This window comes from Scleropages formosus, chromosome 6 (genome assembly GCF_900964775.1).
Source record: "Scleropages formosus chromosome 6, fSclFor1.1, whole genome shotgun sequence".
Taxonomy (NCBI): domain Eukaryota; kingdom Metazoa; phylum Chordata; class Actinopteri; order Osteoglossiformes; family Osteoglossidae; genus Scleropages; species Scleropages formosus.
Genome location: NC_041811.1, coordinates 24,529,173 through 24,554,426, shown reverse-complemented (window position 1 = coordinate 24,554,426; position 25,254 = coordinate 24,529,173). Strand labels below are relative to the sequence as shown.

Here is a 25,254-nt window from a genome sequence, read left to right as displayed (position 1 = left end):
TTCAACCTACCACAGGAACTGCTGATCTGGTTCTACTCAGCTGTCAGAGTCTGTCCTGTGTGCTGCTATAACTGTCTGGTTTGACTCGGCTAGCAAATTGGACCAAAATAGGCTACAAAGGACAGTCAAGACAGCTGAGAGGATCACTGGTGCATCCCTGCCTATCCTTCAGGTCTTGCACAAGTCCAGAATGAGGAAGCAGGCGATCAAAATGGTCACCGATCCCACACACACCCCGAGCACAAACTCTTTACATTTCTCCCCTCTGGCAGGCGTTACAGAGCACTGTCCACCAGAATGGCCAGATACAAGAACAGTTTTTCCTCTCTGGCCATCACTCTCATGAACAGTTAACACCTCCTCTACAGGGCTCCTGTCAGTGCAACATTATCCAACGACTTTTTGTAATTTAATTCTTATTTATTTTTTGTTTTGTATTTATACTATTTATACTCTCATGTTTATATACTCTGTAAATATGTTATTTATTTATTCTGTAATTCTGTGTCAACTGTTTGTTTCTCTGTAAATACTGGAGGCACCTAGAACCACAGCAAATTCCTTGTGTGCATTAGCACACTGACCAATAAAACTCATTCTGATTCTGATTCTAATCCTGTAGCAGCAGCAGGTAGAATAATGGTTACAGTTGTTGCCTTCCAGTCAGAGGACCCAGGATCAAATCCCCATTCCTGCAAGGTGTTAACCCTAAATTATTCCAGTAGAAGTTACTAGTTGTAAATAATTATAAGTACACTAATCTAACACTGTGAATTTCTTTAGAGGGTGTCATGTCAGCGAAATAAGCAGTCTGCAGTGAAATCCTTACATGATGCACAAATTAAGGCTGCTGTTTCTGGTCAATGTGTTGCATGCCACTGAGCTGAATGCCACAAATTAAAGCACACTCCAATGGTGGCAGCAGACACTGTTGCCACGTAATTCCCTCCTTTAGGCATCAGTTAATCTGACGGCACCAGCCAGTTTGCACAGTAAGATGTCATTTATGACTCGTTCACTTCCTTGGTTTTCACCATAGTTTTTACTAAAACCTCACTGAAAACTTCTCGGATCATGACTTTTACATCACTGTGCAACTCAAATCACTGTGTGCCTTGCCTGCATTTTGTGCTGCCCATCACCTCATTAATGTGCATTAGATTAGCCCTTTTTTCTTTTTTTAAAAAAAAAAAAAAAACTGAAGCTGGCGACAGTGTTGAGAGAGCAATGAATCATGCCTTAGAGGGAGCAGCTGGATAGAACAAGGTTTTAGAAACTGCGGAGACAATGGCGGAGGTGGAATTCATCACACGTGCCAATGGAGAAATAGGGCTGGAGAACAAACAGCCAGGAAAGACGGCAGGGCGGGACTTCTTCTAACGACGAGTGGCACTGCCAAGCCAGTCAACTTACAAAATGGCTTTGCTCCTTGGTTAAAATGCATATGAAAACCCAGGGGAATGCCAGCATTTTGAGACATTCCATATGGCATAAGACCCAAAGTGACATCCAAACGTAACGAGATAATTACATCACATGGATTTGACATGGCTGGCCAAAATCAGCACAGCAAACTGTGAGCACAGTTGCTAAGTGTACTTAGGCTCTTCACCAAGATGTCTAAGCAGAGCTGAAATCGCTAAACATGGCTTTGCATATCAAAACACATTTAGATCCAAACAGCCATGATTTCCAAAATTTTCCACTGGTGAACAAAATTAACTGTGGTAGGGTGTCTCCTCAGTGTTACCAGCAGCTATGAATTTTAGCATCTGCAGTGAAAAATGTGGCACTAAGTTATCTCTAAATTCTCAACACTTCTTGGAGGGGGACAGAAAACTGTTGTATGGCCACACCTCTTGGGACCCTGGATGCTGATCATGCCCATGTCCTCAGAGCAATCCAGAAGAGTGCATCTGAAGCCTGAATCCTGCAAAACAGTCTGGATGTGGCTCCAGTTGTGCTGTGCCACTGCCCCACCGATGGCCAGGTAGTACCCATCCCCTAGGGAAGGGAAGAAACACCAGATGAAGAGAGAGGGGGTAGCAAGCAGCATAGTCACAAATGACACAGGATTGTAATTTAAAGGTTGAATCTAATGCTGCAAATTTGTAGTCCGAAGGCTGGTAATTCAGGAGTCACAGGAGGGCACTTGCTATAGCATCCTAGACCAAAGTAACTTCAACTTCAGCAAAATATGCTGATGTAAAAAAGGTTAAAATGTTTATATTACTCACACAGTTATAAGTAAATATTTCAGAACAATAAAGAAACCATTAGTCAGAGAATTCTCTATGGGGAACCTTTTACTGAGGTGATACCAGTTCCCACAAAATTACATACCTGCTTCACCTTCCACTAAACCAATCAGTTCTTAATTTCAAGACATCCTCCCAGATGCTTAGGTACATTGATAACTAACACACACCCTCACATAGGCAGTCATCAAATATTGGTCTGTGTGGGCAGCAGTCAGTCAGAGAGAAAAAGATTCCCTCCACTGTGTCCCTGTGCAGATGCCATGGGGTTAAACAGGCAAGGTGGAGCAGCAGGAAGCTCCCAAACACCACCCAGTTTCAAAATGACATTGTGCAAGAATCAGTCTGCATGTTCTTACATCAGAGCCCCACCTTCACACAACCCCCATAAAATCAACTATTAGAGACCCCAACTCCAACTTCCTAGCATAAAGGAGGGGAGAGAGAGGAGAACAGAAAAAAAAATAAAACTATGCACCCACAGCATTCCGCCTCTGCTGGAGTCCACTTTCTCCTCCACCTGATCGGCACTAGTTACCATAACAACCCCTTCAAGGGGCTGTTGCTGCTGCTGTTTGACAGCTCTGCATTTTAAACAAGCTACTACTTCACGAGGGAGATTCACATTGGTGTACAAGGCAAGAATAAGCACTACTAAGAGCTGAAGGAGTTCAACTGAATCCACCAGTAAGCAAATTTATGATTATTAATTTGTTGCTTAGTTGACACTTGTAAGCAAACTGGCTTTATAGTCTTTCCCCAATTTATAGAGATGGGAGTTTTTAATCCAAGAAACTTTAAGCACCACACTAAAGGGAATTACAACAGTGTGGAGCTTGAAACTAAACTGTTCAGGTAAGAAGTCAATATCCTTATCCACAATGTTAACCTTATCTAAACTGATTTTATGCTTGAGCCTTTACAGTCAAAGGTGTTTTTATTTCACAAAACCTGATAATGAATGTTATTTTGAATCTCAATTAGTTATACTGATTTTACACATATTTAAAAAAGTTGAATCATCCTCATTAATTAAAAAATACTCATTATGTGTGTCGAGTGGAATTATTGCGATGGTGTAGTTGAGCCACTATTTTATCTAGTCAGCTGTCAAAACATTCATACAGAGCTGAAGCCATTAAGCATTATAAACCATCATTCACATCTTATAAATTGAGATCTAAAGAGAGACATTATTTTCTTGTACTTTTCATTTGTATGAAATATTGCCTAAGACTACATATCTCCTCTGTAGTGTATGCAATAACATTTACATCCAGTGGTCGGGGTGGGGATGATAACAGATAAGAAAAGAAAACTAGGACGGTGTGAGATCTGTTTCTGAGGTAAATTCTTCTGCCCAATAAATATATCAGACACAACTTTATATAACTGTGCAGGTCAACACTTTGGGCTCCTGGATGATCAAGTTGGACCTTTGATAATTAAATCCTTCAGGATACAAATTCATCCAAAATTATATCTTGAAAACCCATACCTTACATATTTATATAGCTGTAAATTCTACAGAAGCAAACTGCTAACCTCCGAATCACCAGTCCAGTTCCATAATCACTACCCTACTACATGATAGCCCATGGTTGCAGGTAGGCTGAAACAAACCTTCAAAAGCAGGTGCCAAAGAAGAGTGGACAGAGCCTGGCTTAATGCAACTGACTGTGAGGTCACTCTCAGTGCCACCTCTCTTGTTCAGCATGCATGTGTAAACTGTGGAGCCTGAAATACAAAGAAGATGGGGAATCAGCTTTTAACTTGAGTTCTCAGGATGAAGGCAATGTCATCACAAAGTGAGTGTGCAGCCTTGGGAAAATATTTTTTGGCGAAGTTACATAACAATGTACAGCAGCATGCCTGTGTAGCTCTCCTAATCTAATACTGGGTACTCAGAAATCCTTAATATGAATGCCTTACAAATAATAAATCATTGCAGTTCAAGTGACAGTCACTTGTACACATTTATGAGATTCACTGTATAACAGAACACACCGTGTGTGCACTTTAAACATAACCGTCTGTAAATATTCAGTTTATTTTTTCATAGCAATCTTAGCAAGGTTACATAGAGCACTGAATGATACATATAATTCATAGTGCAGTAATCAGCCACTCACTCTTCGTGCTCAATCTCTCTATGCCTGTTTTTGTGTGTTCACTTGGCATATTTATGCATATGTGCATGTCTGTACCTGTAAGCACAGGAGAAGCCACTAGGACTCACCAACGGGCTTGTTAACATCAGCGGAGAAAAGCCAATCTGCTGCTTTCCTGGCATCAGGACCAGTGAGGTAGAACTTGCCAAAGTAGGACATGTTAAACACAGCCACAGCATTCCTGCAGGTTAGACACTCATCTTTGATCTAGAAGTACACGGAGACATTATTGCACACAGTCAGACAGTCATTAATGCACCTAGCCAGGTAGTCACTCAGAGGAATGAACGTCCTCACAATTACATTATCTTCATTTACTAAATCATTGACCGAATCACTCCCATAGACTCTTATTCACTCATGACCCAAGTGCATTCAATATAGTTATTATTTTCAGCTCCATATTCATGATCTCACACTTGTGCACATTCTCTTACTTAGACTTGCTAACTACCACATACATACATAGGTACTTTTATTCACAATCCCTGACATAAACATTAAGGCGTGTATTCACACTCTCTCTCTCTCTGACTCACACACACACACACACACACACACACACACACACACACACACACACGTGTGTGCATGCTTGCTTGCTCACTCAGACAGACACAGGTATACTCACTCTTACACGAGAAGACCACCTTCATTCTCATAATGGTGACAAATGGCAGGGTCTCAAAGGGGTAGCACAAACAGAGGAGAACCTCACCACATCATGATGTAGAGGAAAGTCAAAAGTATACTCCTTGCTCAGCAGGTTGCTGTATTTGTAGTTGTGGTTTTTGGAGATACCATATGCTCCATAATAGTCATAGTCCAGAACCTTCAACAATAAAATGCTACAGTTAGCAAGGTAGAGAAGCAGCTTTGTGGTGAGAAGAGGTTTTTTCTTTGGCTCTAACACAATAGTGAAAGAGAGGACTCTCACGGGGGCTGAGCCATCCCGGCTGAACCATCCTGGACGCTCCCATCCATGTCTCTCCTGGAAGACACAGCCTTGGTCCTGTAGCACCTGCAACACAATTACACATGTTTACAACAGCGTGCAGCACTGTGTCTTACACATACTCATGTTCTATAGACTGCAACTGTGAATGCATAGGTGCACAGACACCAAAAAATTCCATAAATTCCTGTCACAATACTGTCATATATAGCAACTGTCCAGGCAACCAGTGTTAACTAGGTAAGTAAATATATGCAATACTATAAAACTTCAAGTGTAATAATATCATTAAGCCCCAAAAAATTGATTAATGCTATACAAATTTTGCACTAATAGAATTTTTGAAAATAGAAATGTATATTTTTAAAATTTGGATAGAAACTTTTGAAAAAGGAGTGATTAAAAAGTACATATTTTCCCATCATTACTAGAAACAGGAATGTAATGATATTCCTCTCATAGCCACTGGGATATTCAAATTATAAATAACATCTACAATTAAAATGTTTTTTATGAGATGCCAGATGTACATCATAAGCAAGTCTTTTCACAATAAAATGTCCTCCAGTTAATTTTTTACTCATGTATCTGTAGATATTGTGGACAGCCACATTCTTTCAAAGGTCAGTTTTTTATACAACCTGACACAGCACCACTTCAACTTTCAACTACTGTAACAGACAAACATAAAAAGACTACACTAAGAAGGTGAGCTATGCATTACTGGCTAACACTTTTACTCAAGACATCTGTTACAATAAGGATATGTTATGTGCAGAGGAGGAAACATCATACAAACTGTGGTACAACCCTGGTTACTGCAGTATGTTGGAGATTTATAGAAAACCAAGCAGGTATCTCCTGCTTGAAGCTCGGAGCCAAGGCTTAGACAGCTGCATTCATCAGGCGTAGTAGACGGGGATAAAATATTCAGGGCAAGTGTCTAATTTAGAGTACGCTCAGCTGAAACTGCAGTCATAAATGTGGCTCAGTTGAAGCTAATGCCTCCATTACAGGCAATCTTTAATTCAAGAACTCTTTATCTTCTATAATATTTTCCCCTGAGACAATTAGTGCAAGCCAAAGACAAAAGTACCGAATCTATTCAATATAGTTTTGGGGAAACCCTTAAATAAAACCTTTACACTGTGTTTATGTAATTATGTTGCTTCTTGGAGTGAAGTGGAAGTCCTTTTTTTAAAAAAATATTAAATGCATCCGAAGTAAAAGTGACAATCTCTCACTGGGAATATAATGCTCATTCTGTGTGTTATGGCCCTTTCTACACATACACTGGCCCTACCGTTGCTTGTACTCACACCCCACAGCAGAATTTAGGTGAGCTAACCTTACTCCTCTTCACCTGCACCTCACTGTTCTTCTGTATTGTTAGTTTTCCCCATTGCCCCTGTGCCCTTTACTACTCAACTGCTTGTCTTGTGTCAACCCCCTCCCCTTCCATACCCATGCCATATGCCCATGCTCCTTTTCCATCACTGACTCCCAAACAGTTGAAGAACCCGGCTGCAAACACAAGAATCGCACCTTCCCTGCTGTTCTGCAGGTTCAAAGTCAAGAACCGCCTCCTCAGACTGCACTTTAACGACACTGCTTTGACATTCTAGCTGGCAACTGTATACATGGCAAGTATTGACTAACCTAGACAGCGACAGAAATGGCATTTTAAGGTTACATTAAGTTTAAATGTGTATTTTATTAATACTTTCTGTGAAATATAAACATTTTTCAGTTTTTCCTATTTGCAGCTCTACTGACACATGTTAACAAAAAGTTGCCATCATTGCAGCCCTAGCCACCCAATCCATCCAGCAGGGTCACAGTGGTCCACAGTAGTCCATTAGCGCTCAGGGCAATGACTCACAGACACAAGATATGGGTAATTCAGGGTTGCAAATGAACCTTAAACACACCTTTAGACTGTGGGGGGAAAAAAAACCCCACATGAACCCTGGGAAAACCACTTGCTCTATGCCCTGTTCCCTGAAAGCTGAAACTATAAGATATAATTTTTAATGTTTTAAAAAGTCTGTTTTAAAGCTATGTTTAAAAAGTCTGTTTACTTTAGTGGGCCTAATAAACCTGTTTATTCCAGCTAATGAAATAAACTGAAGACAAATAAGACATGGACAGATGGTGCCCAACAAATAGAGTATCAGTTCAAAAACTGTCCTACTAATTCAAAAGAATTTAGTGGATATTGAGGAGAGGTTACACCAAAAATCAGATGCTGATATTTCCATGAAAACTGCTAAACATATCAAGTTGTGAAGAGGATGAGATTAATTCTGCTAGAAATTACAGAACAGTATCTATGCAAATGCTGTCATTTAGAATAAAAATTAAAGGCACTATTTGTTTATGAATTTAAAGTATGTGCTGTTAACAGAACTGATAGGCATCAATAAAATATATACTTGTACATACAGTAAAAGGGAGTGAAAACCTAGTTGCTATGGTAGCTATGTCTGGAAACAGAATTATCTGTGGTATTTATAGGTGTTTTAGAACTTCCAGGAAAAAACATTATAGCACTGAATCTGAAAAAGAGTATGCCAATACACCCACATTTCTATACTTTAAATAGCAAGTTTCTATATATAAGTTCATGTGTTACATAGCAAGAGATGCATAGAGTTGCTCTGGAAAGAAGAGTGATCCTATTTCTTCCTAAATCAAAATTTTACTTACTTGATACAGTTTAAACTTCCTAATTGTATATGCAGTTAGATGACCAATGCAGAGCCAGGAGTTGAGGTGTCATTCATTGGACTGAACACACTCAGACCAAAAAGAGGTTAATGAAGGGTCAAGATATGCAAGGTCTGATGATGGAAATGATGACAGAAAAATTTAACCCCACACCCAAAAAACATCTTCACCACCATGGTATTAATGACACCACCCTAACGTAGTATAAAGAATGCCCAAACTAAGACGAATTTGTAAAATGTTTGGTTATGTTACTGTCTTTTTTGGATTTACTATTTACACTAATGAACAATGCAGTTTCTGCATATCAAGCTGTAGAAAAATACCCACAGTTATTTAATACTCCCATTAATCATTTTCCACCATTTTTCTTTGAACAACAAAATCACTTATTTTAGTTGTAAGCAGCTACCAGGATAAAGAATACCCAAAGCACCATAATACTCTACTGTCTTACTATACTTTGCTAATACATTAGAGCACTTCAGTACCGAAGATTTTCACATTGGAAGGAAGCCATGGGATGTGCCCATTCAATCAGTATACGGTATATCATACTTCGTGTGTATGCGACCCTTCACCTGCAGTTTTAATTCCTGCATCTGGGGTTCCCATGAGTATGCCATTTTTGTTAAACTGGTGTTGTAATGAATTGCTCATTAAATTTGTGCCATGATTCAAACTGTGATAAGCTAAAAGCAATAGTTGAAGACCTTCGATAATTTGTATTAATTGAATTTTTAAAAGAGATGTACATTTGTATTGCATTTTTATCTCATAAAATGCAGTTAAGTGTGTAATGCAAAGTGTGTAATTTAAATTAATCAATAATTACAATAATCTTAGGCTTTGATTAATCAGTCCTTTAAGTTCAGTACTAATTCATTCCAAGTTTAAAAAATGATCTAATAAATGGCACATTTTAAAAGCACATAAGTATGCACCTAATATCTTCACTATAACAGCAATTAAGTATGACTGAAAACTTCTAAACTTGAATTATAAATGGCATTTAACAAAATGCTGAGCCAAAACCACTTAACATCTCAGCTGGAACAAAAACCATAATGTTGAACACAGTGACCGACAGCGGAAGACTCACAAGTAAAATATATTCACAATTATATCCAGTAGGCTCAAAGGACACTTGGCTTGCATTGACGAGGGTTAGCTGACTAAAGGAAAAGGAGAGGCTACAAGAGGAGCAAGATGTACCTTATGTAAAGGGTCCTTCCTCATGTTACGGCTGGCCAACGGTTCATCGAAAGGGAAGACAAGAGAGTAATTCTTTGCATATGACTCATGGCTGCGCTCACGGATCCAGCGGTTGTTGCTAGTTAGTGAGCGATGGAATCTCCTGTAAACACAGTGACCGCAAAGGTGAGCACAAGCACACACACAAATGCTACACTGCTTTATTGATAGAATCCACATTTATGCAGCGAAAAAACACCCACTGCATTATTAGGATAGCCCATATAAACACATACACACATTATTCTACAAACATCACAAAAGCCAGTACAGTCACAAGCATGCATGCGCAAAGGCATGGACGTTCTGGCGAGTTACATTCACATACAGCACAGGAACACGCACAAAGAATGTGAATTCTGACAAGATAACCTGGTTAAAAGTAAGGAGAAGAGTAGGATGACTGTTTACTTTGACCAGAATTACCACAACGTTGACCAGAATGACCACAACACCATCAAAACTGAGAACTGGTTAATTGAAATTGTGTTTATGTGTTTAATGGGCGAGTCAAGTTTTTGCATTGTGCTTGTCTGTCTGTGTGTTTGTGTCCATTAGTTATCAAACTACAAGCATGCAACACGAAAGACTGCCTGAAGCAGCTGTGGTCCCAGAATACAAAAGCACTCATAAGAGCAAGATTATACATTTTTAATAAATACCAAGACAGCTGTTTCTATGCCTGCCTTGCCATGACCTACACCACTTACTGCACACATATCCTGTTCGCTGAAAGGTATTTGTCTCAGAGGTACAGAGAACAGTGGACAGGGCCCAGAAATCCCGCCCCACTCTGCAGATCTACAAAAAATGTCAGCTGAGCCTCGATCTTTCTGGAGGTGAAAGGCATTTAACAGCATCCTCATCTGTCTATATAAAAGTACCTGGGGCAGTGCACTGGAACAACAGGGTGGAGTGGACCTACAACACAGACTGTACAAAAAATGGTCACAGGTACCTTTATTGTCTGAGGAAGCCCAGGTCTTCTGGAGCATGCAGGTTACTGCATGTTCTACCAATCTGTTTTACACTCTTTGGTTTATCTAAACATAATTTATTCCATTTATTTACTCCGTCATTGCAGCCTCCCATTTATATTTATTCATTTAATTCACACTTTTCTCCAAAGCGATTTGCAATGTTAAGCTACTCATAATGATTCACTCATTTAAACAGCAGGGTATCGAACCTTGGTACTTAAGGTGCAAAGGCAGCAGCGCTAACTACTAAACTACCCATCTTCTATAATTACATTTTAGTATGTTTGATAGAGTAGCCTTGTACAATTTCTTCTGGGAATAACAAAGTCTACTAATGCCAATATCTGCTTAGTCAGAGGTTCAGCATTTGGATGCAGCACACACACATTATTCTCAAACAAGCTGAGGGCGGGGGCCATCTGAAGTACAGCTTGTGATGAGGCAGCCACACTTCTCACCAATTCAACATGTGTCTATCAAATATTTCACACAAATAAAATGATCAAAACCTTACATTTTGCCCCCTAAATCTGCATTTTACACATCGCAAGGAAAACAACACATTACAGAGAATTTCTGTTTTCATACATCTGCTTAAATTTCAGCAAGATTTTTTTTTTTTTTTGAAAATAAGATACCCAGAAATGCAGCCATAAGGCTTCTTCTGAAACTCAGGGAGGACAGAAAGGAAGCTGTTCATTTGCACACGCTTTATTACCATTCCGCCTGCGGAGGCCATGGAGGTCGGTGCGTCCGCAGACAGACACATGAATCCACAACCTCCTCCCATCTGAGCGCTGTCCCCCTCCATTTGCCCACCATCAATCAGGAGCCATCTCCCGGCAGACTTGGTGAGCTGGACTGAGCTGGTGCCAGCAGAACCAGGGAAGCCAGTTGGGATAAGGGGTGGGGATGGTGCAGACAGCCTTACAATCTTATTGAACATCTCCATTGTGAGACGTTAATGGTGCCAGCAGGCAATGAGGCACTGGGTACCATGCCGAGGCTAGATGTCAAAACTGGATTGGCCTAACTAACCCTCCATTCCTAACCTTCCTTCAGTATATCTGATTTTTTCATGACTCACTGATGAATACTAAAATTGAACAAATCAAACATTTCCCAGTCACAGCTGTACCTTTCTGGACTGTTAATGAGGTGCACATGATGCCTCAGCCAGCTGATCGTAACAAAGAGACGCATGCAGCACAGCCCACCTGATGTCATACCCATACATGTCCTTCTCCGGGCGGCCATGGATGACCCAGTGTGCAAGCTCCTTGCCGCAGCCACCACCAAGCATCATCCCTGTGGGTAGTACGGAAAGGGGCCATTAGTTACACACCATGGGTCACCGACAAATTGGTCAATGGTAGTTGTGACAGAGGGATCTATGGACTAAGGGGAAACCCTTAAACGGGAAGCGGGAGAGGACGAAAGAAAGGAGAGGGAAAAAAGAGGGCAGGGGCACACTACATATGACAAAGTAGGCCAGGGCTATACAAACCCAGCCCTATAAGGAAAAGTCCAGAAGACCCTTGTTCCAACCTGGCAGTGAACCACTTGTTCTGAATATTAACTTGAGTGAACCCATTTCAGGCCTTTTCTAAACTAAACCCTTAACACTATAACCGGAGCTAGAAAACCTGATGAACTCTGTGGGGGGTGCCATTTAAATGGAAGTGCTGCCTTTTCCAAAGGGAAATATCTTCATATAGCGATCATGCACAATGAAATGTTTGAGATCAGTTACTGAAAGAATTATTAAAATTTGCTTAATTATGCAATTCTATATGGTAATTGTCTCAGTCCATGGTCCTGTCCTGTGATTAGAAGGACACATGAACACTCTAGGCCCAGACCCAAGTCATCCTGGGTCTGGTGCTCCTTCAGAAAGAAGAATGCTGTAACTACCACTTATAGTGCGGGACATACAGTGTCTTCAAAGGAGCCTGAGAACAGAATGATTCGTACAGCGTGCACAGCCTCCCGTTCGAGTCTGCTGAGGTTTTTCAGAACAACAAAGGACCGCTGAGCGAAAAGTCAAAGCAGTGCAAGCCTGCAGCTTGACCTTGTCCGTCTTGGTCAAGGAGCTGACAAGCAATGTGCCCACAGCACGATCAGTGGTACAGAAGCATGCAGGCGTATGGTCTTTCAACATGCCCTCTGCCACCCATCCGCCCCCACAGAGCCCTGCGGGAGAGGGCTGCCACTGCCCGCCTCTGCCTAAGTACCCTCTTCAAAAGAAGCATCTGAGTCACTGCCAGTACTTCTGGGTGATAAACATGAGGGGTGTTGGGAGGATAAGAAAGAGTTGATAGTGGACCTGTGCTGGATACCCCCCTTGGTCATGTGCACTCAGGTGATGTCTTCTTCTCCAAAGGGTCAAATCGAGTGGCTACACAATCCCTTTAGGTGGGATCACCCCTTCTTTAGTAGGATTTTACTAGTCCTTGTGAATGAAATATCCTTTTTCATTGCACAATAAGAACTGAATTCATTGTATAACAATATATTTGTGCAAATCAAAAAATAAGGCAAATTTCGGCTGTATGACATAGTCTTAAAACAATCTCTGAACCCTAGAATGGACACAGAGTGCCTGAAAGCAGACTTTGATAGCTGCCCACTCAATCTTTACTACTGGAAATTACAGCTCTTTGCACACATTGTAGCCCTTGAGCCACAGCCAAAGTGGAGCGATAACAGGAAGCAAGTAGTCAGAGCACTGTGGTGCCAACCAGAGATGAAATGCCAGTGAACGTCAATGGTATCCTGTGTACAGAACTGCCTCTAGGGTTGATGAGAGGACAACAGAGGCAAGGAAGCCTTCAGGGAATCTTTGGAAATTACACTGGACAAAGGCAACAAATGGTGTTGCTTGGTAGACACAATCTCCCATGAGCACCCCTGTGAAAAATGTTGGGCATACTGTATTTACAAGCTAGAGCTGCCTTGATTAACCAGTGATGTGGAAATTCAATGCCCAATTAAGTTTACTAACAAATGTACAAAGAATGGTGCCTAACAGACCTATCACTCAGTGTGCACCAACCTGTGGACAAAGGATAGAAGGTGACCACGAAGTGTGCTCAGCCTCCGGAATAGCCCTTCCTGGCTGCATCAGCGCAACTCAAGAAGGCAGCATTCTGAGGCTCACCTGAGTGTACCCTGTCCTTGGGGAAGGTGCTCCGTTTCAGGTAACAAACAGTATCAATCTCCAACAGTCAGGTGCTAGCAGAATGTGGGAGGAGCCTGAGAAATAAATCCTTACTGAGGGCTCAAGTCAGGAGAGATGCTGTGTTCTGATTGTCTCCTATGTTGTGTTGTGTTCTAGACATTTGTTACAAAAATGGATGAGACACCACTAACAAAATCAAGCATTCTGCATAAAGAGTCAGGTCCCAGGTGGCCTGATACTGTTGTGGTTCCTCACTATTATTTTTCCAAACTTTGCAGTAAAAATGTAAACAGTACAGTAATTTGAACTGCTTTTTCCTGTAACTTTCCACTGAGAAACAGGATACTCTCTAACATTGTAAAAAAGCCACAGCCAGAGCAATAAAGGTTGATAGGTCAACTTGAAAAATTTTTGATGTTAATCATATATGAATAATGTGAATAATGTCATCTATGTATGCTTTGATTTGAATACTTAGATCAGCTTCAGACGTGAGCTGTAATGATGGAATTCTGCAGCTAGACCCAGTGTTTTGTGACTGTGTTGAAGTGATTGAAAACAATCTGTTGTGCATTGCAGACACTGGTTCTCTTCCATCATTTTTCATGACATTGGCATGTAGTTAGCTCACTCATTTCTTCTACAGCACTGGTTTTCAAAAGCTATGTTGTTTCAACTTTGTGTATTTTTTCGTTGTTCAAACTGAGCTCTAAAAAAATGGAGACGATCAGCTGACTGATGAGTTCTGAATTGTGTTAAAGCAAATATTAAAGACGTCCGAACACGAACAAGAAGTAAAATGATCCCACGTGCAGAGTGTATTAGTAAATGCACAGTGTAAACTGTAAAGTACCGGGTAGAGGTGAAACAATGAACGCAGGACAAGGAGACAGTGTATTCTCATAGAGGTGAAAAGTGAAACACAAATCTGTGCGTAAGACTTGAACATGGAGGTGTGATGAAATACCGGACTGGGACACTGGACCAGGACTGGAAAAAAAAGAGGCAGGAGTAGACAGGACGGGCACTCGGGACTGGAACATAAACACCTATGGAACAAAACGGAGGAAACGGGTAACTAATGATCGCTAAGAGAGCACAACAGAAATGCTGATTAAGAATCCGCAATCTATCCTCCGCCGCTTGCGCCTTTTATACCTCAGCAACTACCAGACTGTGAACAGGTGCATGGGTCTGGGCTAGCGGCACTGAGTGGCGCCTCCTGTGGCCCATAGGGGTATTGTCCCTGTGTGTTGTGACAACATCAAAGCCATAAACCCCATTCTGCAGATACAGTATATGCTGCATAACTTTTGCAGGATTCACATTTATTTCAGAATAAACTCTACCCAATTTCTGGTCTAAGCTGTGATGATATCCTGTCTGGACTACTACAGACTCTCTTCAGTCTACAGACTCTCTTCAGTCTAATCTTTTAGCCTCTGCCATTAAACCTTTCCAGCTGACACAGAATGCCACAGTTTGGGTTATGCTTGACTTGCCTAAGTGTTCCCATGCATCTCCTCCTTGTCTCACTCTATTGGCTTACTGTAGATGCCCCCATCAACTTCAAAGCTCTGGTTATAGTCTTAATGGACCATTAACTGATCTGGTTCCTCATGCCTACAAGACCTGATAGCTCACTATATTCTTACCAGAGTGCTATGCTGCTCCACCTCAGGCCACATGGTGGTCGCACACACAAAGATCAAAAAATGAAAGCACAAAAGTTTTGGTCCTGGCTCCAGTCTGGTGAAATGACTTCCCTTTCTCACTCAGAACTGCTGAATTTCTCTCAACATGCAAGAAGAACCTCAAAACATCTCTCTCAGACCCACTTCTCTCTTGATTGTCCTGTGTGCACTGCATAACATTTCTCTTATTTCAGGTGTTAAGTAACAGATGGATTTACCAAAATATGGTTCAATGCCAACAGGCTAGTATTTAATTCAGCATGGTTTTAAATTCAATCAATGGTTAAAGCCAATCAAATTAATCAAGAGTTCATCTGGAACAAAATTCAGCTTACTAAAGGGTTTGTCAAGACCAAAACTGAAATCCAATATTCTTGGGGGATGATGGTTCATGTGTAGCTTGAATTTAACTGGCCTGAATACAACCCAAGTAGCGCACATAGTACGCCAGTCTCATTTACACCTTACACTGGAAGCAGATAATTAAAAGATGATAATTGCAACATATAATTGTAAAAAAGTTATATTTCTGCTTTTATTTTATCAAGCATCTTTACTGGCATTGCTGAGTGAGATCATCGCTAAACATTGTTTTTTTTTTTTAAAAAAATAAGTTATTTTCTAATATTTACAGAGGCTTTCCTAACACTAGGAGAAAAAAGATTTTTTTCCTCTCTTTTGGCAGCTCTTGCAAATATTTGCTATAAATGCTGAAGTTAAATTTTAAATCCTTTAACAGCCCTAGGTAAGTTTCAAAAGTTAAAATGCCATCATTTTCTAGAATTTCAGCTTAAATACAACATTTTATCCCAAGCTAATGCTAATAAAGAACACTGAGTGAGTGAAAAAAGTAGCACAAGTATTATTTTTAAATGTTTCAGACAAATATTAAAAAGTGAAATATTGCTTAACTGACTTCTCTTATCAGCAATGCTTTTTTTAATGAACTACATAAATTTAAAACCTATCATTCTGAGTAAGGGTGTCTAATAAAAACATAAATAATTCAAAGCACTGAACATAAACACCTCTCACATTACCCTACAACTCTATTCAAGACAAAAACTGTGCAACCCACTGATATGTAATAATTGCAGCTGGGAGTTCAAGTGCAAATAACACATAGGTGGTTGATCTGTGAGGCCAACAGAAGGGATTATTCACTTGTGTCAGACAAACCTTGTGCTCCTGCACAAGCAAGTGACACTCACAGGAGAGCAGGACTCTTCATTATTGATAGGAATCCTCTTAATGTTTGTCCTTGCAGAAATTGGGGCAGGAAAGGGTTCCTAGCACCAGGATCAAGGTAGTAACCACCACACAGTGATAGCCCTGCAACACCTCTCTTATCCTTGCCAAGGACACTGCTTCTCTCTAGTATCTGTACCCTCTGCTCCAAAGCACACTTTTTGTACCCTTTTTCAACTTTCACCAAATAATCTAAGGAGCATATTCACTATAATACCTCTCTAGTATAGCCCTATTCCTGATACACCTACCCTCTTCCTCTTTTACTCACCTGCACTGTTGAAGCCACAGCCCAAAAAGAAGCCCCTCACTTCAGGAGCTTCCCCCATCAGGGGCTTATGGTCTGCCGTGAAAGATTCTAGGAGAAAAGCAAATAATTAGTGCTCCAGAAAGAAGTATAACCTCAGCATGAAATTCTATATCTACTGGAGGAAACAGATGTCTTGACAAAAAAAATTACATGGAAAGACCTTCACATCCTATCAAACTTTCAGTCTTGGCAACCTGTCCTTTGAATTCAAGATAAGAGTAACTGTAAAGCCAAACCACTGATGCCATCGATGAAGAAGGAGGTGTCAGAAGGATACTGAACATACCTTTGCCATTATTCCACATGTGGGACAATTACTATGAATATTGTCTCTCATTTGCAAACGGAATCACACAATGAAGGTGGTATAATTTATTCATTTGCCCTTAAGGACCAGACACTTCGAAAGCCACATGACACAGTGACCCATGGAATGCACTGCAGGTCACACTAAGCCCCTCCAAATAAAAATGTTCAGCAAAGGGATTCAAAACCAGAGTTCCAAAACGTTATAAAGCAATAAAAATACAAAATTTTACTTCTATGCAGTTTATTTACGTAAACATGGTCATCTCAGATAGTTCTAAAGCATCACAAATGTTAACTGGCTTTTCACTAAACATTTCTAGGAAACTTTTAAGGTTAAAAAACAGAAAAAGTTAAATTACACTCAGGAGACTAAAAAGAAAGTGTTCTGATCTGATTCTACATTAGTTACTGAAAACATTGATTTAAAAAACACCTGATTGCAAAACTTCAATTATTCTCTTTCTTAACCAACATGCTGTTCAATAAACACAGCACTAAGGTACTGCAAAGAATTTGTTTGAAATAAAATATGGTAAACAGGTAGGAACAATGTAAGCCCATTTGTTCTGCAAGCAGCTGCAGCAGTGAGAAATTTAAAATGCCACACACAGAGATTACGTTCCCAGAATTAATCCTCTTGAAGAACTGCTTGTCTTCGACAGAGGCAAACACCACACAAACAGGATTCATTACAAGATTAATGGGCCACTGATGAACATAAATTTATTTATCATTGACTCTCCACACGTCTTGGTCTCTATGCTTCAATCTATCCCAATTACCATGTAATAAACAACTAACATAAAAAAGTGAATGGATCTGAAGAGCCAAACTCTAATTCATTGCAACTACTTCAATTTACCACAGAAACAAGAATGTTTTTACAAATTTTGCAAAATACATTAATGAATTGCTGTTGAGTGATATTGAAATGTGTCAGTTAATTCAGATTTCATTAATTGTACATAACTAACATCAGAATGACTTTTCATTTTTTAAGACTGGAAATGGTTTTGTTGAATTGCATGTAAAATTTTAATCAAGTTACTACTTATTTATGCTCCCCAATGCAGTATTACCATTTAGGACTTTTCACAATTTTAAAAGCAGAGATCATGTGAAAATTAAAAAAACTGGATGGTCAAAGTGTCTTCAACATGATGCACACACTCTAGTTAAATCTACAGTTTGCACAAAATAGAATTTAAAATAGCTGAAGTACTAGTGGCATCAAATTTTCAAACCAGGAACGAAAGGGCTGTCTTATATCTGAGAGAGATTTTTAGGTCCTAAAAATTAAATCAGTTTGTCGTACTGTTGTTTAACAAAGATGACACAGAGAATGCAAGAATTCTGCATGTCCACTCATGGAATGCTTTAGAAAAGCCTGTTATAGTGCATCAGTAATACTGATCTTGTAAATCTTATCCAAAATGAAGATTTTATTTGTTATTCTTTTTGCATTTTTAAGCATAAGGCAGGTCAAAAGATTTCATCAGTATTGTTGAATTACATGTGTTCTCACAATTATACATTCAGACTACTCTTCACTTTCATTTCTGTACTTTTTTACTTCCAAGTTTAAATTCCTCAGGTTCCTCAAGTACATTCCTTCTTCTGTTAATGCATGACTTTAACACTACTTCCAAATGACTGGAAGCGGGACCGACTAACCGGCTGTTTACAGAATAATATTAAAATGAAATAACAGCGAGGGGGTGCAGTGGCGCAGTGGGTTGGACCGCAGTCCTGCTCTCCGGTGGGTCTGGGGTTCGAGTCCCGCTTGGGGTGCCTTGCGACGGACTGGCGTCCCGTCCCGGGTGTGTCCCCTGCCCCTCTGGCCTTACGCCCTGTGTTACCGGGTAGGCTCCGGTTCCCCCGTGACCCCGTATGGGATGAGCGGTTCTGAAAATGTGTGTGTGTGTGTGTGTGTGTGTGAAATAACAGCAAGAAAAAAGGGAATATGGCTGAGCTGTTTGTGCTCCTGACCCAGCTGCTATTTAATTCATATCCTGCAAATGCATTTTATACATACCTAACTTTAGATATTGAGATATTTAATAGTCTCATTTATTTTGATGAGCAATCACAAATATGTTCTTCATAAAAATGTTTATTATTTTGGGCAGCATAGTGATGCAGCAACAACACTGCTGCCTCAGGTTTCTACCAAAAGAGGTTTACAGCATTAGCTATTTTAATTGGTCTGGCCAGTAATGACTTCTCCAGATAATTTATGAAGGAAACAAAAACTGAGTTTAATGATCTACTACAGTACGGTTTCATTTAATTGACCAATAAAATGTCTTATTTTACATGCATCCTGCCTTGTACTGACAGCCACTCCCACTCCACTTTCTGCTATATTATTTATAAAATATATATAAATAAATAACCACTCATTTGCTTTATTTCCAACTGTTTGAGTACAACGTGAAAAGCCATCCCATCCATTAAGTTCCAGTTTGTTTCTTTAACTATTTATGACAGTATCCAATTATCAAGTTATTAAAACCGTACTTTAAAATGCATCATTCTCAAGTAAGAAGAATAACAACAACAGACTCTGGGCTTATTCAGAGAATTACTGTATCCTTCTCCAGTACTATAAGATATGTATTGTTGTGGAACTACTTCTCACTGACTTTGCAACTGTGCTGCTTCTATAACTGCTCATTTGCAGAATTAAAAACACAAAATGAGTGCACAGTAACAAAGCACACACATTGAGGTTGCGTCAGGATTTGCAATTGCAGTGAAGAAATACGGTACCAGGCCCACAGACTGTAGACTTGATGCCCGTCCGCTCCAAAGCTGGAACACGGTTAACAGCTCCCTCAATGTGCTGCATGAAGACATCCCAATCCAGGTCAAAGAGGCTGAAGGCGAACTTGTCAGAAACCTAGAAGACCAAGGAAACCTCTGCGTGACCAAAGACAGAATCACACTGACAACAGCAAGTACATAAATCACAGTGTTATCCATACAAATCTTTAAAAAAAAAAAAAAAAACAAGCTCCAAATCTCTTTTGCAACCATGGGCCTACAATATTACATAATGGAACATTTTAACATAGACATTTAACATATTCAACCTATTTACAAGTAAAACATGTCAAGGAAGGTGTCTCAAAACCAGTCCATCAGCTACTTTTGGTACTGTTAATGTTCTATCTGTTTTACTAGAATATTTAATGGGATGTCAGGGACGGCACATCCTTTGTAGCACAATATTATGACATTCCTTGAAGTATTGATCTAGTTTAGATGCCAGGCTTGAGGCTCTTTCAGCTGCAGAAAACCTCTATCCTGGAGTGCTGGAGGACATGAGGTTGTCCAGAATCTTTGCTCTTCACTGGTTTATTAGTCATAGTCCCCACACCTGCTGTTTTAGTTGTAATGAGACATTAAAATTCACCCCGAAAAAGGTATAATGCATAACCTGTTTGACTGTGACCCTCCAGGGGACCAGGGCTACCCACCCGTGAGCCATTTCCTTCTCTATGGATTTCCACTGCCGGCCCTGACGGTGGCACCTTCCTGTGACCATCTCGCTCTACGCCCGTGTTTGACCGCGGGCAGGTGAAACAGAACCCAGAGACGTGAGGCAGGGCCAGTTACTCAGCTAGATACCGTATGGATGCTGACAGTCCTGCCAGGAAAATGCTGAATGCAGACAAGTCAAAAAATTTGCCAGTATGGATTTTATGAATCCAGGGGTCATGTTAAAAATAAAAACAGTGGAGACTGCAAGTATTTGTGACCTTCTCTTTGGTGACAAATCAGCAGCTCATTAATTGCTCTGCCATTTGCCCACAAGGGGAAATGTTATTCCTGTGAAGAAGCATGCATTGTCAGAGTCTTCTCAGGTATCCTGTATTAAATTTACAACTCAAAATGCTTAGTTGGCATGACAAGATTAATCCTATGTTGCATCATGCAGCATTTACAGACCAGAATGTATACATTACTGCATTTATTTGTTTTATGGTCTTGCAACTTAAACAGTCGCAGAATATTTGAAGTGGCATTGCCGTTTCAAACTCTACTCATTATTAAACATATTAGACTGAATAGTTAACTGCACTGGTTGAGTTATTCCCTCACCTGGTGAACCCATGCACCCCCAGCATTACGTAGCAGGACACCAAGAAAATAAAAGATGCTATATTGACAAAGAATAGGATCATTTTTGGTTTTAATGCAGATGAGAACCCTTTCGCCATGACAATGGCGTGCAACCTGCTGCCCAGTGGGGAGCGTGTTTTGACAGTGCTCCAGAAACATTGTCAGAGAGCGGGCTGTTCACAACAGGCCCAGAAGATGACACGGGCATGAGGGGGGGACAGCAAAACTCCAGCCATCTCACCATAGGGGTTGGCAGATACAGTACAGATCGGCACACTCCCACACAAACACACGGGCACACAGACGTAATGACACATCCACCCGCTCAGACAACACTGTATCGAACTCCCTGCAGAGAGCCTTGCTCATGTTTTGGCTTGTGAGGCACAGCTGGAACGACATAATGATGTTGTGGACAATTTTTTTTAAAGTAGGGGAGAAAATGCAGAGCAATCTGCAGCCAAAAGGAAATGCTATAATTATCTGTCATGCGGCATTTAGTTGATGATGTGACCGTGTGCTCATCTATTAAGAGACCAGGAGGTGTACAGGCAGAACTGCTGCACAAACACACAGATGCCATAAAAACAAAAACTGTGTTACCATTTTCTGAATATGCACAGGTGTTATACAGATAGTGGTGCGATACAAACAAAGAGATGCCATACCGACACTGGACAACACTGCCATACAGATACACAAATACCAAATAAACAAACAGTCCATAATGTCAAGCTAGATTTACAAAAGATACAAATAACACAGAGAGACAGATTCAGGTTTTTCAATGTTTCACTGATGAATCAGTACAAAAACAATGTTTACTCTTGTCGCTTCATTCATCCTCTGCATATTAGTTGCATAAAAATAGTTCCTTTCAGCTCACGATGATCCTCTACTCATCTGCGCTCGCTAAAACAGCGGGTCCCACTGTCCATACCGCTGTTCATCTGTCTACTTGTTTGTCCGGCTATCTACACCGCCATTGAACTATCATTATGTATAGTGTGTCCCGTAGGTGCCAGTAAGCCCATGGAAAACTTTACTAGATCAGGTTTATGCTGTCTGACCCACTGAACATGACCAGAGGGAGTCCAGATGGATTTTTTGCAAACTTTTCAGCATTATTCTTTGTTCTCTGCTCTGAGGCAACCTGCTCGGAAGGTCACTATACAAAAACGTGCTTCCATAATATTCAACACTTAACACGTCAAACTGCCGACACATTTATACGGGTGGTAGCATAGTAGTTAGAGCTACTGCCTTTGGACCTAGAGGTTGCAGGTTTGAATCCCACTTCTAGCTGTAGTACCCTTGAGCAAGGCATGTACCGTAAAGTGCTCCAGTAAAAAATTACCCAGCTATATTAATGACCAAATAGTTGTAAGCAGATTAACACTGTAACTCGCTTTGAAGAAAAGTGTCAGATAAATGTAAATACATAACAACAAAGGGTACTTTGCATATTAATTTCAGAACAAATCTATACTGCTGTGGCCATGACAGATGCTATTTAAAACACTGATGTAACAATTTTTTTTTTAAAATACAGAGGAAAAAAAACATTACGCTTCCCCCCCATTAACCAGTCTTGATTTGTACCTGAAAACAGTGCAAACCTCGAAAAAAAAAAGAAAAAAAAAAAAAAAAAAAAAAACAGCCCTTGATGTCCGTCTGTGCATATTTTTTACTTTTTTATTCTTATAAATTGTGCAGATGCCACAAAGCTTTTCAGAATTTCACACACACAGTTGTAGTAGCAAACATGAGCCATTATATAAAAAAATTCTTCCTCATGATTCTACAATAGGGGGTGCGGTGGCGCAGTGGGTTGGACCACAGTCTTCCTCTGCGGTGGGTCTGGGGTTCAAGTCCCACTTGGGGTGTCTTGCGGCGGACTGGCGTCCCGTCCTGGGTGTGTCCCCTTCCCCCTCCGGCCTTACGCCCTATGTTGCCGGTTAGGCTCTGGTTCCCCGCGACCCTGTATGGGACAAGCGGTTCTGAAGATGTGTGTATGTGTGTGATTCTACAATAGTAATTCAACCATTTTTCAGCACTGGGGATAGAGGTAAGAACAATGAATTTCATTTAATTGTATTTTTAACTTCCTTTTTCTTTTGCTAAAGAATACAAAAATTTTATAGATGTATTACTTCACTAACGCTTTTTTCAATATTTTCTAGGTCTAGCATAATGGTGAGCTATTCCTTCCATAAAGGGTTTAGTTTACATATATAAAATACACACACACACACACACACACACACACACACACACACACACACACACAGGCTGAAGCCGCTTGTCACATATATGAAATAAATTCTGAAAAAATACTGATCATGTAAAGTAAAACTGTGATAGTGTGGATGGACTGGATTGAAGACTAAGGCTATATGTCACATTTAAATTATTTTATTAAATATTCATTTAAGCAGAGTGCTGCAAACAAGATGACGCAAACAAAAACGTGAGTGTACAACAAAGACCACAGACTAGCAGATTGCAAATGAAAGCATGGGTATGTGGTTCCCACAATGCAATCCATCTTAGGGTCTCTCTCAAACAGCCACCTGGCACAATTTTCAAATTTGGTCTCAGTTAACCACATGTTGCAGGACCAAACATCGCAGACTGGATAAATGACATTCCGCACCAACTAACGATAAATGGTATTATTTTTGAATCAGCTAAATCAAAAACCTGACATCTGGAGACTGAATAGTGGGGGGTGAGTGTACTGCTCCATTCTTAAAAAAAATTTTAAAAAAGTTAACAGTTCATACTGACTCATAATTTAAATACTGTAAAATGTAAAGAGATTAAAATGAAGCATACAGGACAGTAATGCTGAATCAAGAAAAGTAGATTGATGTGTGTAGTCTTGATATGACTAAAAAAAAAAAAAAAAAAAAAACTTTAATGACAATGTGCTTTAGAATTGTCTAGTTTAGTTTCATTTTATTATCTTCACTTGTTATTGTGTTACATCTGTCATGCGTACACTGAACCGTGAAAACATTCAGTGCAAAAATGGAATTACACCAATTTACTAAACTCACTTCTAATATGTAAAGATGACACTGAAGTCAGAAGAACACACTCAGAATCGTGATACAAATTGCCAAGGACACAGAAGAAGAAAAGCATAACCATGTATGTCACTCAAACTCAACCACAGAGATCTTACCTCATCCCAGAAAATAGGATTCGGCTCGTAGCCGCCGACTGACAAGGCATCTCCTTGGAGACGCAGGTAAACGGATGCATCGTGGTCCCGTACATTGGGCATGTTCTAATGAGGAGATGGAAACACACTGTCAACACCACAGCTGCACAGCATGAGCTACTGAACACAGCACTTACAACTTTGGCTGTCGCACAAGACTTCACCGAAGTATTAGAAGCCCAAACATTAAAAGGATTTCAACACTTATGATGGAATCTTTAACAACTGAGATTTCAAACACGTGTAATAGGATTCACGACTATCGTGTTCATGTGGTTAATGATCACAATAAAGCAGATCAAGACTTTAAGGTACTGCTGTATATAAAACCCTGGTCCTCACGTAGCAGCATTTCCCAGAACAGTGTTTAGCCTTGATAAAACAGTCCCAATCCGTTACTGACACCGTACTGAGGTACTACGCTGAAGACAACAGAAACACAGGAGGCTTTGAGGATGTGCCTTTGTTACATATCCAAAGTGTGCAGTTTCTGTTCATTTATCAAACAGCACAGTTTAAGTAGGACCATTCCAGCACAACCCTTCTTTTACAATTTTACACAGTAAATCTGGCTGAGATGTATATCAACTCTCAGAGAAGTCATTTCATTCAAAAGAATCATACAGGACTAAAACTCCCAGAACACATATAATTCGGCCAATATTATTGTATATTATTATTATCCAGCTACATGTTTACATACCCCAGCCCAGTCCCTTTGCTAAAGCCACAGTGACAGGAGTGATTCTGATGGGACAGCTGCAGTGAGACAAGACTGTCCATCCCACAAGTACTCAGCACTATCAC

General features: G+C 40.2%; 1 protein-coding gene across 3 annotated transcripts in view; it reads right to left on the bottom strand.

Moving 5' to 3' along the window:
- The window catches only part of sardh (sarcosine dehydrogenase), a 54,506-nt gene that overhangs the window by 20,472 nt on the left and 8,780 nt on the right, over positions 1 to 25,254 (bottom strand). For all 3 annotated transcript variants that reach the window (XM_018748994.2, XM_018748987.2, XM_018748977.2), the window contains exons 7-16: positions 24,409 to 24,513; positions 19,863 to 19,992; positions 16,743 to 16,829; positions 11,566 to 11,656; positions 9,330 to 9,471; positions 5,367 to 5,450; positions 5,148 to 5,261; positions 4,498 to 4,636; positions 3,882 to 3,995; positions 1,857 to 2,004 (exon numbers count right to left, since the gene is read on the bottom strand). In XM_018748994.2, the coding sequence (XP_018604510.2) occupies positions 1,857 to 2,004; positions 3,882 to 3,995; positions 4,498 to 4,636; positions 5,148 to 5,261; positions 5,367 to 5,450; positions 9,330 to 9,471; positions 11,566 to 11,656; positions 16,743 to 16,829; positions 19,863 to 19,992; positions 24,409 to 24,513 (1,154 nt within the window). The remainder of the gene's footprint in view (positions 1 to 1,856; positions 2,005 to 3,881; positions 3,996 to 4,497; positions 4,637 to 5,147; positions 5,262 to 5,366; positions 5,451 to 9,329; positions 9,472 to 11,565; positions 11,657 to 16,742; positions 16,830 to 19,862; positions 19,993 to 24,408; positions 24,514 to 25,254) is intronic.